We start from the raw sequence: 19,969 nt of genomic DNA on the forward strand, positions 1-19,969 counted from the left end.
CACCGGCATTATCACCTTCATCTCATTCAGACGCTAAATAACCTAAGATGTTGATAAAGCGTCATAAAATAACCTAACCTACTCAGCCGTCTGGAAACGCAACCAGCCTTTGACAGGCCGTCTACACTTCTCTGTCGATCCCAAAATATGAGAAATGTCTCAGTTCCGGTAGAGAATATGTTGGAAAATAGCTCAACAATTGCTGTGTCTGTCTCAATAAATTTTTCCAATGAAATTGTGTTTTCTTTCTGTTAACGGCTTCTGGCGAACTTATTTTTTTATGGCCATCGTAATTGTGGTCGAGTGGCCAAAATTTGTATAAGCACTTCTTTTGACATTATTAACATGGCGAAAGAAAAATATTTAACTATTTTATCTGCCCCCAACAGAATGTTTGCTTGTTAGTAAAAATATCATTTTTATCCCTTTTTTATAAAAAAAAATATTTTAAAACTAAATTTTCTTAAATACTGGTCAATCGTAACCTAAAATTAGTATTGTTTATCTGATGGATTGGTGCACGTTTTTTTAATGGATGAAAAATGCCTAGATTTTTAGAGTGTTTATTTTCCCTCTGTCAGAAAGTACAGCTTCCATTTATATTATGAATTTTATATGATCGAAGGAGAAATTCCCATTAAACGTTGAAGCAATGAGAGCTATGCTAACTGTAAGACAACACTGTGACATCGAGTATGATAGGTTTTATGATGAAGTATTGAGAGGCCAAAATTTAAGTAAAGTAATATCATCTGGAAAATACTCATTGTATGGTTGTGGTAAAATGCAACTCCCCCCCCCCCCCTCCTCACATCGAGCTGAAGTTTTGTGTGTGTTTTCTGTCAAGATTAACTATTGCAAGTTAAAATTAAAATAATTAACCCTACAATGTCTTAACTTGTAAAGTATGGATGAAATGGAATTTTATTAATATTTATATTTAATCCAATTGGATTGTTTGATTGTTTGATGTAGAAACATTTTATGAGATAAACCATTTTTAATCAATCTTTTTTCTTTTAAGAACATAACTAATCACTTTTGCTCCTATTTTTGCCTCAAGGAATTATGATCAGCCTATATCTGTGTCAAATAGCTATATAGTATATATTACTACTTGGGGTGTGGATTGTAATAATATATAAATCATTATTATTATTATTATTATTATTATTATTATTATTATAATGACATTATTTTTTAAAATTCTAACAAAGTACAAGATTCCTTGAAAATGAAAGTAATAAATGCGTTTTCATAAAATAGTAATAATGAGAGCTAAAAAAATAGCATAAAACTTACTTCTTTCCCAGCGAATTTCCTCGATGGGGTAGCCAGCTACTGGACACTTGAGATGTAGGGCTTCACCAGCTACTGCAGTCACCTTAGGAATCAGTCTTATGTACGGTAGTCCTGTAAATAATGAAATATTTTGTCTTGGGTCTCTCAGCATGTGACATAAATACAAATATGAAGGCAAACTGAGATACAATGAATAAATGTGGATAATTTTCAATTTATTAAGAAGCAAATTTTACATCTGTAACTTCAAGAAAATATTCGGTTGACTGGTGTCAAACCTCCAGCATCTCATTCTTATTTGTTTATAGTCATACGTTAGTATGATTAACTTATATATTTTAAAAGTGTCTCTTGAATATAAATTTCTTTAAAAGCCGAAAAATTTTAAAGTAAAAGAACATATCAAGATTAGTGAAATTTGTATTTAAATTCCAAATAGAGCCTACTTGGCTAGGTCACTGGCTGAGAAGAAACTACCTACTGAAGGACGCACTAGAACAAATGGTGAACGGGAGAAGAGTTCGGGGCAGAATAATATCAGATGATAGACGACATTAAAATATAATGGATCATATGGGGAGTCAAAGAACAAGGCAGGAAATAGGAAAGATTGGAGAATGCTGGGTTTGCAGTGAAAGACCTGCCAGTTGGCAGAATACTATGTAGGCCTTTGTTATGTATGTAGGCCTATGTATGTTGTTTTTTAGTTAATTGTCCGAAGACAGGTCTGAACCTTACAGGTCGATTCACATTATACGGAACGTCAACGTCACAGACTATCACCATCACATTCACGTCCAATGGCAACTCATTCACATTTAACGGCAAGTGACCGTCAATTTGCTGGTGCCATCAAGAATAGAGAAGTACGCTCTCAAACAATGTTGTAGACCCTATGAGAGACAATCAATTGCACTGTAATTTTTAAGATTCATAGATAAGTGTCTAAGGAAAGCATAGAAAAAATTTGGAATGAAAATCTGTTTTGGACAGTGAGAAAAAATAATTACTAACTTCGAAGTCACCTGTTCAAAATAGACATTGACATATCAAAAGTTGATAAGCGACAAACTTTTTTATTTTTCACGTTAGATGGTTTAGAAAGAATGGAAATTACTTTTAAAAGTGGCTGATACTCAAAACCTGTACCGGTTTGCGAGTTACGGCGAGTTAATGCGGGGGTTTCGAAATGAATCGTAGGAAAGTGTCATATGAAAATCTCTCGAAGAAGTTCTGGTTTCTCACAACGTTCCATGTGACATGTGGAAAAGACGTCATAAAGGAGACAGAAAACTTCAAGAACACTTTTCGACCGATATCGAGCCTGAATTTGTTCACGAATGTTTGCACTTCAAAGTGCTCCAGAAATCAAGTGGCCAAGAAATTACTTGATACAACTTTCACAAAAAAATTCGACAGGAAGCCTTGCAGTGTAATATCACAGTCTAATATATACAGTCACGAAGCTTGAGTTGTGAGGGTGCTAGGAACAATTGACTGTGCCGGTACTATTTCGCATTGTCTGTAATGAGGCGATATTAGCGATCCTAGTGGTTAGCAACTATCTATGGATGCATATTTACTACGTATTGAGCTTCGTGACTGTGTGTACTAGACTGTGGTAATATCCTAACCTGGACACTGCTGTTCGATTTTCCTGTGTAAGATCACAACTAACTGCTCAGCTGGACGATCGTTTTCCGCTCTCAAACGGTTGAAAGTCTACCATAGAACAAAAATGACAGACGAAAGGCTTTGTAACTTGGCAGTTCTATAGATTGAAAGTGATATTACAAGGACACTGCACTACGAGAATGTGAAAAAATGTCTTCGCCGAGCGAGGAGCAAGATGTAGAACATTGTAGGATATTTTGGGCGGGTCATAATACAAATATTACCAATTTACTAAATTTACATGTTATGTATGCTCATTAAATGTGAGGGGCGGCATTTTACTGCGAGCCTAGGGGCGGAAATTACCTAAATACGGCACTGCTTATGAGGCAACCAGACCAGGAGATAATAGGATAAGGTGGTCAGTTCCTTTCCCCCTCCGTTGCATACATTGCCGACTAGCTACATATTACACTAGTCAGACTTGAGATGCATACAAACAATTATTGTTCTTCCTCTGACACACACGTCAAGTGATATGTACTGCCTGATAATAGATGTACAGTACATATCAGCCAGAACCTCAATCAGAGGATGTATGTATGTATGTATATGCTAATAAAATTATAGCAAAGTTTATGGATTATAAGAACGCTAGAAAAATTAAAAATTAATTTTCGTAGTCACGTTTTAATTTCTCACTATTATGAAGGAATAGTAAAGTACAGTAATGTTGTGACAAAAATGTCTGATAGTCTACAGAAATTACCAGTAATTCCGACAGTTTACGCCATACCAACTAAATAAAATCGTTTGTGTGTAATTATGTAGTATGAACTATTTCATTTAAACTATATGTCTGTATATAAGGCAGTCGGAGAGTCACTTCAATCATGTAAATTCCACTGACCACCAGAAACTAGTGAGCTGTTAGTAAAATAATTTTTCAAATCCGTATTTATTTTATAAACTCTCACATAAATACAGTAGGCCTATATTAATCTAGAATATACATTAGAAATGTCTGTTTTTTAAACGATTGAAGATCGTAACTGATAAAAAAACAACATTCTGTTATCACATATAGATCTACCAACTCCTTAGAATTATGTGGATGTTAATAGCATTTTTAAGAACTCTGTATCAACTACGTCAGGCCTGAGCGCTAATAGTTCAATCGAGTCATGCAGACTCCCCCTTAACAGACTACCCCACTCCACCTTTCTCGGCAGAGACAGTTATGTTTCGGACCGATACTAGTAGACAGGAAGGCAAGCATTGCTGAGTGACGGATCGTATAAGGCAGGCATCATAGCTTTCGACTCTCGCTGGTCGCCTAAAATCCACCACTGATGCACAGTGTCTTATGTATTAAGTATGTGTTTTGTTTCTAAAACGGCGTAAGAGAAAAGAACATGGACGGGGTATCTCCTTTCCTTTTCCCTTTCCCTTTATACCCAGGGCTGAACTACGCTATTATTAGTATCTCTGGAATTAGTGATAGCGAGATATTTGACAAAATAAGGCCGATAATTCTCTGTAGGATTATCTAATGTTCGCTTTAAAGTTTAGGTAAACTTCGGAAAGAAAAACTAATCAGGTAATGGGCCCAAGCGAAATTCGAGCCCGCCCCCGATCACAGCTTCGGAATACGAGTCGAGATGTGCATTTTAAGAAAGGCTCCGGCTCTCGTGCTTCTCATGCATTCAGCGATTTTCTTCCAAATGTACCAAGATATAATTTTTTGACTGGTTTAATGTAGGTTTCTTAGGCCTGATTATTATTGAACATATGGAAAGACGGGGAAATTAACGTTCGTTGCTATCAACAATGTAACTTGGATGAAAAGTGAATATCGATGACGTGACCAAACACCGAAAGTTATCCAGCACTTACATGAAGAATTAAGGAAATACCCACCCCGGAAGAACCTCAGTCAGGTAATTTGTCTCAACAAGGATTCGATCCTGGGCCCGTGACTCGTATTTAGGCATGCTGAGCACTACTCCAAAGTCCAAACGGTTGACAGTAGAGCAATGGTGGACTGAAAAAGACAGGAAAACCGAGCTATCTGCCGAAAATTTGTCCATTAGTCTCCGAAAAGAAATCTGTGAAATAAGTGTTTAATAGATCTAACATTCTAAATGTGCTAAGTGCCAATTTTTCAAATTTAATTTTATTCAATCTAAGGGAGGAACATCCATATGAGAATATCATACTAAATTGTCTTTGTCGTAGCTCAACTGTAAGTGACTGATTCGTGCGTCAAAAGACGGTGTTGTAGGTGTCTCAAAATGCATTGCGCAGTGTGTTTTTCGTCAATATCTCAGAAAGTTTTTTGGTACTTAGCACATTTAGAATGTTAGGTCCTCAATTACTGCGTAATGTATAATAAAACAGCAAGTCAACGCTCATCTGTCTGCTTATTTCGGATCTATATGCTTTGAAATCATTGTGAAGACTAAATATAGATTTTTCATGATGTCTAGATAACATTTAAATTGAAGACATAGTACCATTAAAATAAACTCGAAAGATATAGCCTACTCAGACTGCCTATTGGTTCGATACACTACAAAGGCGTATCCAGATGAACCGAATTCTCCGCATATCTATCACAGCAGAAGTGGGGTGGCAGATATAGTCTAACGACGCCCATAGATTCGACATCTAGGAGACGGGAGGGGAGTGGAAGGGGACGGAATCACGGTTGTCATGGCTTATCTGACTCGAATTGCTTATATTCGAGGACGGAGAACCGTTCCGATAGAACGTGCCCGATTATTCCAAGAAGAGTCAAGTGTCATCATGGATGGAACATGGAGCAATAAAAATTCCATTTTATGTCACTAGAGAGGCGGATCCTAAAATTGCCTCATCGTTTGTGTACGTGAGTAATGGCTTGGGATATTTAGCTCTAAATTTCAGTGGATATCGCAGCCTCAATGCCTCGTTTTCCTTGGCAACATGAGTCAATTGTTTTTATTTATTTCTTTTGTTTTACATAACTGCGTTTATCAGCTGCAGGTTTTCATCATGTAACATCGGTGTAATGCTAAAATGGTACTTGAACACCAGTGTGGCAGTCATCTATCCATATTCATAGAATAATTTAATTAAGTCTCTGATTTTTCTTGTATATTATAGCTTTCTACTGAACATAAAATACGCATTTTATATAATTATAAAAATTCTGCTGACCACCATAAAATATTGAGCTAATACAGTATAACAAAGTTCCGTAAATCAGTTATTATAAACTCTCACATTAAAGTATTTGATTAAAAATATGGGTTAGATACTGTATCTACATTTTATAACACTAAACAGTGTGTCTATAAAACGTTTTCAAATTTTTCAGCAACTGGCTTAAAAAATACTTCACTAGACTTAATATAAATGGAAATCAAGCAATAAATTGTTTCTTAATATGCATTATTGGGTGGATTGCGTGCTGTTACTCAAGACAATTTCTTATGAGGTTAGATTGGCTTTAATTTTATTACCTTTTGTATTTTTGATGAGTAGCTATAATAATTAGTTATTTATGCAACGATCATATAATGATAGCTATTGAGACACGAGTGTCGGAGTCAGTTTCAACCTGTAGTAAGGTTAGACAAAAAATAATTAATTCATTAAAAATGAAAGTTAATGTTTAGATACATATTTCTTTACGAATACATTGACAATATGGAAGTATGAATATAGTTTTAGATAATGGGGAAACAAAACAGTGACTTTTGAGACAGTGGGAAATAAAAGAATGCAAGTGATTCTTATTTGCAGTTCCTATAAGGTACGAAAAGAAAGAAATGAAATCACAGTTCCTTTTGTATGTTTTAACGTCAACTGAAATATAACAATTATTGAATAATGTCTGATTCAATAAATTTTGATGAAATGGAAATAATGGAGGAAGCTGTAAAAATGAGCAATACTTTAATTAATTGAGTTTACTACACTTTTACACTTTGATTAAAGCATTTAACATCTCGAAATCAATGGTATTTATTGAAATAAGAAATCTATATCGAAATTATAACCTGTATCGAAATGAATGTCATTTCGATACAGATGATCACTGCATAATAACTTCATTTCAGTATGGTCGTAGAAAAAAGTATTTTTTTTTTTTTACATTGTCACTGTCGTTCTTGTTATCGTCGGACTGAAAACTTCTAAGCATGAATCTGCAGTACTATCAATGAGAGCAGTAGAATAAATAAATGAATTTATATCACAAATTGATAATACGCGAAACAGTAACATTGTCCGTCCCATAGCACAGAGCTTATACAGGGACATCATTTTATTTTTACTAACATTTTTAATATTAACTTGCCTATACCTCTGGATCAACGCCGTTTGTTACCACCTTCCACGACTGGAGTTCGATGATACTGGCGTAATATACAAACAAATCACTTCACTAGGTATAGGAAGGAAGGAAAGTAGTTCATCCATTTACGTAAACTAGGAAACATTGCGCTTTTGAGTTTGATCATTTTCATTAGGTTTTTGCTTAATCAAAATACAGTACAGTATTAACAATGAGTGTTTTTACTCACGAACTGAGCTGTCCATGTGGACGTATTCATTATGCAGTGTATATTATACTGACTACAGCACATTAGCGTACAATATAGAGAATGAAGTGAAATATTGGAAAATAATCATAATATGGATATTTAAACACATTTTTTAAAATGGTGGCTGTTCATTTCGATACAGGCTTCAGTTCTATGTGCATATTATCGCACTATAGACTATTGTACCTAATCCCAATTACCAGTTTCGTTCTTCGTACTAGTAATTCATGTTGAAATAATTCTGTACCTACTCTTTAAAAGAGTACCTTACGTACTGTAAATTCAATCTTCACTTCTGCCCGATCCGAAAAGATAAAATTACTCAGACATGCTATCTACTGTCCGTCCAAGTGGTTATGTCTTAGGGTCGTAGAAAGGGAGGAAATCACGTGACAGTTAATTACTTAACGAGGCCCTTTTATTTAAGTTATTTTAAACAGTTGTATAATATTACGTAGACGTCCAATTCCTAACAGAAATTAATGTTCTCAGAAAAGAGCTAAGACAGCCCAGCCACTAGCTGGCGAATAAAAGCTGGTGGGGGAAACCGGGATACGACGTAGGCAAATGGACGACAGTACCTGTGCGAAAATGATTCAATATTGAAAGCTCTTTCGTCACTGGAAAACGCGAACATATTTTTGGAACGTACTGTTTACTATGACCGTAAGGCTACTATGACTGTATATGCGGTCTTGGATCTGTGTGGAGGACGGTTGAACTTCATTAGTATAAGGGGTGGGAGTGAAGTACATTAAAAAACTCAGGTACAATAAAAATTGAAGTAAAAATAAAATGATGTCCCTGTATTTCGCTAACTAGGCTTCAATCTCCAGATGATGCTTTTTATATTTTTCCGAAGTTCTTCTGTTCCTCTAGTCCACACCTGTGTAGTAACGGTTAGCGTGTCTGGCCGCGAAACCAGGTGGCCCGGTTCCGAATCCCGGTCGGGACAAGTTACCTGATTGAGGTTTTTCTGGGGTTTTCCCTCAACCCAATATGAGCAAATGCTGGATAACTATCGGTGCTGGACCCCGGACTCATTTCACCAGCATTATCAGCTTCATTTCATACAGACTCTAAATGACCTGAGATGTTGATATAGCGTCGTAAAATAACCTACTAAAAATCTGTTCCTGTACAATGCACGCATTTCTTTTCAAAGCCCTCTCTTTCAACTGGTATAATTTCACATTTTTTCTACAGTTCTTCTGTTGCTATAAAATTTCTTTTCAACGCCCTGTGTTTCAACTCGTATAATTTCACATTTTCCTTAAGTTGTTCTGTTTCTCTAAAATGTACGCATTTCTTTCCAACACCTTTTGTTTCAACTCATTTCATTTCATTTTATCAACAGTAATCTCACTAGAGGTTTTGATTTATCTAGAACAGGGCTGGGCACCGGGAACGAATCCAAAATCTAAACGGGACGCTTAATATTCATCCGTCACGGCATCAACGCTGTGCGGTGTTCGGTGGGGAAGAAAGGGGTTGCAGAGAAATCATATGACTCCCCGTGAGGCAGTAGAATTCGCTCTTGGTGCTCAGCCCTGATCTAGAGACAATTAAAAGTCGAGTGGGAAGTAGAAGAAATAAAGTACTCTAATACAATAAAATATTAATTGACTTACTAAAATTCTATTTCACTAATGTTAGCTTCACCAAAACGTTTGAATGGAGCCACCATTTTCAGTGGACTGTCTATGCGGTAAACAAATGACGATCGCAAAGCATGTTTTATAGTACCGTAAAGAAATTGCAGTTTGAAATGTTGGGACACAAAGAAACGAATGGTAGGGAGGTGATAAAAACAGAAGAATGTATATAAAGATTAGAAGAAATAAAGTACTCTAATATAATAAAACAGATATTAATTTACTTACTAAAATTCTATTTCTCTAATGTTACCTTCACCAAAACGTTTGAACAGAGTGGCCATTTTCAATCTACTATCTATGCGGGAAACAAATGACGATCGCAAAGCATGTTTTATAATACCATAAGGAATTTTCAGTTTGAAATGTTGGCAAACAAAGAAACAAATGCTAGGGAAGTGATAAAAACAAACAAATGCTAGGGAAGCGATAAAAATAAACAAATGCTAGGGAAGTGATAAAATTGTGCGATAAGCAACTATGATTGGTTGAAAGACGTCCTTTCGTACCGTTTTATTGGTCAAAAGTAGTATGACGTAGTAAAAGTGTAATAGTCACCAAAAAAATTCGAGAATGCCACATGAATATAGCCAGCCTGTTTACAACGTTCTCTCTGCGATCACTCAGGTGCTAGTTGGGAGCGCCAGTTGGCAGGACCTGCTGCAATGCGAGGTCGTTCTCTCAATCTGACGAGTGTTAGAGACCTGAATCTCTCTGAAACTATTACTGTATAAGCTCGATAATCCGAACCCCAGTAATCCGAACGTCCGATAATCCGAATGCATAATCAAATGTAAATACAATACCGGGAAGCACATAAAAAGGAGAAATCGGGCCGGCATTACTTGAAGCAACAGTATTATCATTTATTTCGTTTCTTGTGTTCTATATGTTTTAACTCAGTAGTTGCCAAGCACCACGAAATGGTGACGTAATAAGAAATGCAACCTGCACACCACCATTGCAGAGAGAGGGGTGGAATGGGTAACTTCTCAAGTACAGCCAGGGACATGTGTCACGACACAGCTTTTAGCGATCACTGTTGTTATGTTTGGTTTATTGTACAGTTGTCAAAAGAAAAAGTGGCCGCTCTCTAGACACAAATTTCCCTTCGGCTATCTCCGCTACAATTCGGAGACAGGTGATGTTACATGTTGTTGGACCACTTGGCCTGATATCTACAGTCAGAATGAAAGTTTCTCCGTGTTAATCTGTAGCGTAATGGTAGCGTTTCGGGCAAGTGTTCGTAAATTCGTGCGTTCGAACACAACGTAATGCTTTTTTTTTTTTTTTTTTTTTTTTTTTTTTTTTTTTTTTTTTTTTGGAGAGAGAGAAAATATAATTGTTTCTGTTTCTTTTATGACTGTTTTAGTAATTATCATCAGGTTCATGAATGTATTATGCCATGACTGTGTCATTATTTATTGACATTATGGCTGCAAATGGAAAGAAAGATTATATTCTCAACAAAAATATCTATCGTGGCATAAACAAAACAAACTTACAGGCGTCTGCCTTAAAAATTAAAACAATTAAAAGTTAAAAAAAGAACAAAAAAAAAAACAAAAAGCCACGATTCAATATTTAGTCCATCTTCCTCCCATCTCGATCACATCTTGCAGTCGAGTGGGCATGGAATCGACTAGTGTTTTCAAATACCGACTGTTCTCAGTCACGGCATCCCAGGGACCATGGACGAGCTTCCACAAATCAGGGCGCCTTGGAAGGGGATTGGGTAAATTTTTCCGCATATGCTTCTTTACTTGTTCCCATATATTCTCTAAAGGGTTCAAGTCCGGAGAGCGACGAGGCCAGTCTATCAATTCAATATCCTGTCTCCTCGCAAACCAGTCCCGAATCAATTGAGGTGTGTGGACTGGATGATTATCCTGCTGAAATTGAAGAATTCCAACACGACACAGATACTCTACCACTGCGAGCACGCATGGCAGCGTATCTGTGGTCAAATCGGGTACCAGGAGGACGATATACAAGAGTGGGTCCTTTCTTTGTAATAGAAAAGGTGACTTCATCAGAAAAGATTACTCTTTTTCAATCCCGATCACCATTTCCCACTGCAAAGACTGAACGCTCCTCTACATGCTCTTCCTTATGAACTTCCCTAGGAATGGCACGTCGAGATCTCAAATTGGCGGCCCTTAAACGATTTCTCACGGTCTGGTCGTGGCCACGGAAATTAACAACTGCCTTCAAAGTAGCAGCATTATGAAAGGGATTCCTTTCAACCTCTGCCACTAATCTGGCATCCTGTTGTGGTGTTGAAATTTTCCTTCTACCACTCCCAGCTTTTCGGCCAAAAATTGCCGAGCGTTGATAATTCTACACCTATCTCCGGGCTGTCCTTTCTGAAACGTTGAAACGCCTACCTGCCTCGGATGCCGAAAAACCAAAATGAACTACAGCCCGTATTATACTTTCATTCGTTCCTGCACCTCTTTGTGGAGCCATGTCAGTCAAAGTCGCAGGCAGAAATGGCGTCGTGCTTTCCTCAGAGAATTAGCCTCTACCTAGGTCTTAAAATAACAGCAAAACATTCATTATACTAAAAATATATATTCTTCAATTAGGAAATAATAATATAAATACTTGTTAGAGTCTTATTAATAACTAGACTTCGTTGAATTGCCACACGCAGCATGCTATCAGGCTGCCGATGTACGGTAGTATACAGGAGGTGAGCGGCAGCCCGGTCTCGTAGTATAAGCAGTTCATGTTAAGAGATGTGACCGGTCCAAATAGATAGAGCAGCTACAGCTAATGTATACCTATGTAAGCACTTGTTTTTGCATTACTGTGGTTGGAATAGTCAAAGCTTAACATAATATGTTCAGTGCAGACAAGAATTCAATCAAACATACTACAATGAGAGTGTTGCTGTTCCAAACAATTGCCCCTGGAATACCCTTACCCACGCAGCCAGTCTTGACCCGTTGGGGAACGTGGTTATTATGCAGAACATTACGGCAAAATAATGCAGGTAATTGATGCATTGGATAGCACAGACAGTTCCGCTGTTGTAGCTGTAAAATCATTGCCTCCTAAACAGCTATTGGAAGATATTCTGTTCATTGATTCTAATTTTAAAATCCTGTTAGAATCGTCTAAACTACAACTCTCAGAAGCCCTTAATATAATGAATAAAGTATCACAAACCGTTATCCAAAATAATAATTCACTAATTTTAGAAAGAGTGAAATGTAAGTTGAGAAATATTATTGCTAATATTCTGCCTATTCACAACTTCGTATTATAAATGATGTACTATCAGGTCACGACAAGACATCTGAAGTTGGTGTACTAAAAAGTAGTGACTTTCCGTTCTTCAAATATGTATTACGTATTACATCGTGTGATGTTCAACGTACATTTTCCCAAAATAAAAACTGTTTAAGTGACCATCGGAGGAGGTTACTTTGCAGTCGCTCAAAATGTACGTAACTCTTCACTGCAATGCACATATTCAAGGATGATGTGTGTATCTTACATTAAATTTTAAGAGTTAATATATCTCACTATAAAATAATTGTGTATTTACACGTTTAGACATTTCCTACTTCAATGATCATTATATTTCTTGAATGCAGGGTACAGGTTTTATTGTAACCGCAGTATACTGCTCAGCGTTTACATGGGAGGCATACTTTATTCTTTGCACGTCCTCTTCTCATACAGTCTATACCTCGTGCGCAGTAAACCTTGCGATTCTCGTGGCAATTCCACGAAGTCTATTAATAACTATATCATTCTCAAATATAAAGTCCACAGAGTTAAGAAGAATATAATTATTTTATAATCTCGACCTCAGTGTCGTAATTTGTTTTCGAAAAATCTGTATTGAACTGTATCCACGCAATACGTCCTTAATCATTGCTGCTGTTAACACTGCTGCTGTTGCAGTTGGTATTACAACTACAAATATTATTGTCATAAACGTAACCATTTATATCATTATTAAATATTCAGAATATAATTGAAATGAATATTCAGTTGTAGTGTTTCTGACAATGCGCTGAATTACGTTAATACCAGGTAAATGACATAGCTCAGTCGGAAGAACGTAGGAACGTCGGACGTCGCGAAATTCGGAATTGAAATGTCAACGTATCAGGCTCAAATCCTCGTGACACCTTTCCAATTTATTATGTTACAGGATAGTATACTGTAATAATATAACAGTATAAGAAGAAAAAAATTAACACTCGTATTAGGCAGCTGTGTTGTTCTAAACCTAACATTAAATTCATATTACTTATATCGCTAACGAACGATAACAGAATACAAATGATAATTTGAATATTATTTATATCGCTGACGAACGCTAACAGAATATAAATGATAATTTGAATATTATTTATATCGCTAATGAACGATAATAGAATACAAATGATAATTTGAATATTATTCACGTCGCTAAAGAACGATAACAGAATATAACAAATTATAACTTGAATATTATATATTATATCGCTAAAGGAACGATAAAATAAAAACAACTTGAATATTATTCACATCGATAAAGAACGATAACAGAATATAAATGATAATTTGAGTAATGCAGTATTTATATCTCTAAAGAACGATTAAAAAATCAAATGAAAACTTGAACCAGGCCCGAACTCACAACCTTCAAATCATTAAGCGAGCTCTCTACCGCTGGTCTACGAGGCGCAGATATGGAATGATTCCATAGTTCCGGAACTGCTTGTAAAAGCACATGCATCGTGTAACATCGCCGTGACCCGAAGTGGACTTAGAAAATATTCGCTGTTCACGAGTGCGGCCACTTTTTTTTTGACAACTGTACATTTATTTATGCTCGACCATGCCGAAATGTAGTAATTATACACCTGGTAGCAGTCCTTTAATGCATGTCATTAAAGTACATCTATTCATTAAAGTTCAGGTTTTCGATTATTCTCGGATATGCAATCGAAAGACAACGAGGGAAACGTCACGGAGGCTGGAATTCCAATACTGTCGCAGAAGGTTATGTTCTGTTACTATAATAATTAGCGTTAATTGTAAATAATATTCAAATAAATTCAATTTGTCATCTCGTTTTTCAATTCTAAATCAATTTCCAGGTTATATCAAAATTAGTTCATGTTATTCTTTAGATTACATAAAGGCCAATGACATTATTGTTCCTCGGAAAAAAATCAATACTTTCGCGTCTGCGCACATCTCACCATTTACGAGCTATGCACAAGTTCACTTACGATCTTCAGTCAGATACGAACAAAATGAATACTTCAGAATAATTTCAAGTTAGAAATATGGTCGAGCATAAAAAGTAGTATGAAACTTGCCTATAATGGTAATTAAGACGCTCGTATGAAAATTATGAAACTCACTTGCGCTCGTTTCATAAACAAACTTACTCGTGTCTTAATTACTATCATTATAGGCTCGTTGCATAATGTACTATTCTACAACAACAAATTATTTTATAATAAATAGTTTGTAATGCTTCTTGTGTAGTTCAGATAGTGTAATTGAACGAATTGATAATCCGAATTATCTCCTGTCCCATTTAGTTCGTATTATCGAGGTTCTACTGTACATCCTCGGACTGTAAGATCACCACACCTCACCTCATCAAGGGGATTATTTGCGCGTAATAAATCGTAGTGCAGTGAACGACTGTCTCCCCTCTTTCTTTACTTGAATAAAAATCAGTCTCACACGAAGATGAGAAACTTTCTCTAGGCCTACATAAGCCTATGTTTTACGAGTTTCTTTATCATGTTTTTCATTTAGTGTTCTGCCCAAGGGCAGGTCTCTCACTGCAAACCCAGCTTTCTGCAGTCTTTCCTATTTTCTGCCTTCCTCTTTGTTTCCTCATATGATCCATATATCCTAATGTCATCTACCATCTGATATCTTCTTCTACCCCGAACTTTTCTCCCGTTCACCATTCCTTCCAGTGCATCCTTCAGTAGGCAGTTTCTTCTCAGTCAGTGACCCAACCAATTCCTTTTCCTCTTCCTGATCAGCATCATTCTTTCTTCACCAGCTCTTTCCAACACAGCTTCACTTCTTATTCTGTCTGTCCACTTCACACGTTCCATTCTTCTCCTTATCCGCATTTCAAATGCTTCTATTCGCTTCTCTTCACTTGTCGTAATGTCAATGTTTCTTCCCCATACAATGCCACACTCCATACAAAGCACTTCACTAGTCTCTTCCTTAGTTCTTTTTCCAGAGGTCCGCAGAAGATACTCCTTTTTCCATCAAAAGCTTCCTTTGCCATTGCTATCCTTCTTTTGACTTTCTGGCAGCAGCTCATGTTACTGCTTATAGTACACCCCAAGTATTTGAAGCTGTCCACTTGCTCTGCTGCCTCATTTAGATTTTTTTTATATTTTAGTGGGTTATTTTACGACGCTGTATCAACATCTGGGTTATTTAACGTCTGAATGAGATGGAGGTGATAATGCCGGTGAAATGAGTCCGGGGTCAAAGCACCGAAAGTTACCCAGCATTTGCTCGTATTGGGTTGAGGAAAAACCCCGGAAAAAACCTCAGCCAGGTAACTTACCCCAACCGGGATTCGAACCCGGGCCACCTGGTTTCGCGGCCAGACGCGCTGACCGTTACTCCACAGGTGTGGACGCCTCATTTAAAATTCGCAAGTTTATCTTCTGTATCCTATGACCAAGCTCTTCGTCTTATTTGCATTTATCTTCATCCCATACTGCTCACGGCTGTCATTTAGCTCCAGTAGCATATCCTTTAATATAATTTCCTCTTCTGCTAACAACGCCATATCATCAGCAAATCTTATGCACTTTATTCTTCTTCCTCCTACTATCACTCCTCCCATGATGATATTCTCGTTTGTATTTGATTTTCTTGAAATACCATTAAATACTCGTACGTAACTTCATAGAAATCCAAAATAGTAAGATATCTGAATGTATTAATAATTGTACGACACAGACTCTCATGTTACGTAGACGCAATACCAGAACGCTTGCTATCTTGATTACCGCTTGTACGCGCGGTTTTACCACTATAAAACAGCTAGTTTCCTTTCGAACGTCTATTATTTTGGCAATTTTTCATCTCATGTTTCTTTTCAACTACTAAAATTATTTATAGACAGTAGGATGATGATGCGGAGGAAATGGAACAGTAGTGAAATAAGAGTTACATGAGAACTTTAAGTATTCTGAAGAAACCTGTCTCCACAGTCGCTCTGTCCAAAAAAACGATCACAGAATTTTCCCGGAATTTGTTAAGAAATCTTAATCTGACGATGTTACGGGAGATTTATGGTGAGTTTAAGGGTAAGAAAAAGAATATACCAGAGGGGATACAAAGTGAGAGAGAACAATTAATCATTTTCATAAAATTTTAAGTCTCAGTGAGAAAAACGTTCCATTCGATGCATTAGTAGGAACGCCGGACCATTTATTTAAACGAGTTTGAAATCAGACCGACATATTCAGCCAAGCGGAAGTAATGTTTTAGTAATGGCTGGAGAAAAAATGCGCATGTCCGGTCAAATGTGAAGAGAAAGAGGGTTGATTACATGCAGCGCTCTAAAAACAACCCCCAAAAATAATTCTCTTTGATTTATAAGAGCAGACATGAACCTAACGTAATCCTACAAATAGAGAAAAAGAGACACAGAGGGAGCGAAGGAGAGAGAACGAGAGAGACTGGTGCTGACCAGTGATAAGAGGCAGTGCAATATTTGTAAAGGTTTGACCCAGTTCTTTAATTACATAAAAAAAAACTTTCCCGAAGACCGGGGTTCAGTTCTGAGCAATTACTCAATTCTATATAACATCCCTCTGTTATCTCAGTGCTAGGACGCAGGCTTATAATTTCGCGGACTCGTGTTCAATGGAATGATTCACATGTAGAACCGAACCTAATTTATATACACCAAAGGACGCGTGCTGTACAACGTACATTGGCTCGCAAAACTTTTGTCCTATGAAATAATGTAGAAGTGAACTTTGTGAGATATTATGTTGGCAATATGTCTACATACCCCACTTCACATGTCGTCCTGGGAAGGGAGCAATTTGAACTCTGAGTTGCAGGTATATACCTAGCTAATCGAACCAAAGACAACCTCTTAGAGCAATAACGGTATATGTAACAGACAGAAATAAAACATTGAGTCTATTTTGCACCGAAATGTTTAAAACAAGTTGTTTATTTCCCTTGAGTATTACATAATATTCCAGGAAAATTTTTCATCTTCCCTGCACGTATAAATACCATGTTGGATCATAAACATAGAATACATCACATCGCTTTTGCCAAGAATATTATGAATATCCATGGAAAAATTTAATATTTTCATATTAAAAGATTTTCTCAAACACCAGTCATAGGCGTATTCAGGTATTTCGTCCTATTGGGTCCACAAGGTTCCAGGCAGAATTACGTAATATCAACACAACGCAGTGGACGTATTTCTGTCGCTGTTTGGGGATGAATTTCCAGGCTATGAGGAAGCACTCTGTATAAAATTGAAGAGAATTTGATTTCCCAGCAATATATCCACGTCCTGGAAAATACAGTATGCTACCTAGCATGCGCATGTTGCAACCTGATATAATTATATTTTTTCATCAGAACAATTCCTCCATTTACACATCTTTGTTGTATCAGATATGGTTCCAATATCATGTTTGGTGTTAAAAGCACAGACATTTGCTATTCCTATATGCTTTGCTTATTTTTTAGTTCGTTGTACACATTTTCGTTCCATTACTATATGAGAGTAATAAGCAAACCTTTTTTTATGTGTGCAAAATATAAATTATACTGCTGTATCCTGCGGGATATAATTGACAATCAAGTTTTAAATTATACACATACCCATAAAAATTTGTCTTAATAAAATTATTTATCCGATTTTTTAAAATATTGATCTATTGATTGTTAGTGCCACCTTTAATCAATGTAATTTTATTAGCGTAGTGTTATTACCTTAACAGCCAAAGAAAAATAAGCCATAGGCGCATTATAACGCAAAGAACCGTGGCGTGAGGAGACGCTATAAAATGCAATGTTTATTAAATTTATTTACATCACTAGACCACTAAATAAACATATTCTTTTTAAATTTACTAAGTAGCTTGGTTCAATCTTTCTGTTGTGAGAAGGAATGGTTTGTTTCCTGTGGGGAGACTACCTGCCGCGTAAGCTACTGTCCTAGAGTGAGTACAAATACCAACTTAAGAACGAGAAAAACTGTTCAGTATATCGGACAAACGTTTTGCGAGCCAGTGTACAACAGTCAGTCATAGTGTGAAGTACAGTTCGTCATGAAAATTGAAGTTTTTAAGTCTTCTCATAATCGTACATGTTCTAGGTAGGAGTTGATGCATCATGACAAATAAATTACAGAGTTGCCAGCTTCAAAATATTTCTTGTGAACTTAGTGTATGCATACAAGTGTACAATTCGAGGATTTGGTGTTAAAGCCGACACCAAAAATACGAGTAAAATATAAAGTTTCAATATCCTTATGGTTTGTTGAACATATTCATCGTTGCAGAGTTAGCAGAATGGCTGAGATTAAAATAGCTAATAGATTGTAAATCTATAAAAGAAAACTTTTATTTAGGAGCGAGGAAATGAGATGTGACCCGGTTTAACATTGTAGACATTGCTACTGAAATTAATATACGCAACGATGCGTTTTCAACTGGGATGTATACCTCCTAAACGACACGTCGGAGAAAATGGGGTTTCTGACAAAAAATGGTCCTCAATGTTAGAAGTATCATTCCTCGGAGTTCGGTGCAAAGGTCCTGAATCACTCTGTATAATGTAGCTGTATCAACTGCGAAGTTATGCAGTGTCGATGGAATTGGTGAGTGGAAAAACTATGACCGCCCATGGAGTTCACGTTCGTGGCCAATGTGTTTCAAGATAGCTGTAACTTACGTCAGTATGCATGTAGTTCTCTTCTTTCCCTCTCCTGCCCCACTGGATCTGCTGAGAAACTGACTCATTCCACAGCACCTCTACTCAAATGTTCGCGCATAACACCGGCCAAGCTATCTAAACACAGCGGTACCTTGTATATAATATCAATATATATATATATATATATATTTTTTTTTTCTCCCTGAGAATTTAAATTAAATAATTTCATATATTAGATACAGGTAGAGATAGCTTGTTGTGTCCCGTGAAGAGCAAAATGCCTGCTGCTAGAGGGAAAGCTGTAACTTTTCTAACGTGGCGGACTTATTCGCGTTAGAAGTTGTACTTGATTTTGTATTGAATTTTATTTTTTGTAGTGAGTTTTTAGTTCATGGTATTGTCTGATTGTCTTTGTACAGTTTCATTTCTCACACACTGCTCAGATGACTCTCGAGGTGTTTCAATTCACTTCTTCCTGTTGCCACTCGGGACCACTGTTGGCCTGCTCTCTCCTTGAAGAAGTCCGCCCTTCTGCGCCGAGATCCGCTCTGAAGCCGTTTGCCTACACAGAGGTCCCACACGGTAGTCTTGTAAAGTCTATCTGTCGTCCCTCAGTCTTGCGACGTGGCCTCCCCATTTCCATTTTGTTCTGATGGCTAGTTGTGTTATGTACGTTGTTGATGATAACTGATACAGCGTCATATTTGATATTTTCTCTCTCAGAAATATTCTTAAGATTTTGCATTGCATTTTTCTTTGATATTGAGTTCGTCTGTTTTTCGGTTAGTGACCATATTTTACACTCATAGAGTACTATGGGGTATATGCAAGTCTCCAATGCTTCAAATTTGATTCTACTGCTTAGAGCTTTGAATAGGAATATAA

General features: G+C 36.7%; 1 protein-coding gene across 5 annotated transcripts in view; it reads right to left on the reverse strand.

Annotated features, from left to right (window-relative positions):
* The window catches only part of Dscam2 (Down syndrome cell adhesion molecule 2), an 828,417-nt gene that overhangs the window by 98,220 nt on the left and 710,228 nt on the right, over positions 1-19,969 (reverse strand). For all 5 annotated transcript variants that reach the window (XM_069845581.1, XM_069845583.1, XM_069845584.1 and 2 more), the window contains exon 8: positions 1,303-1,413. In XM_069845581.1, the coding sequence (XP_069701682.1) occupies positions 1,303-1,413 (111 nt within the window). The remainder of the gene's footprint in view (positions 1-1,302; positions 1,414-19,969) is intronic.

This window comes from Periplaneta americana, chromosome 14, assembly GCF_040183065.1.
Source record: "Periplaneta americana isolate PAMFEO1 chromosome 14, P.americana_PAMFEO1_priV1, whole genome shotgun sequence".
Taxonomy (NCBI): Eukaryota; Metazoa; Arthropoda; class Insecta; order Blattodea; family Blattidae; genus Periplaneta; species Periplaneta americana.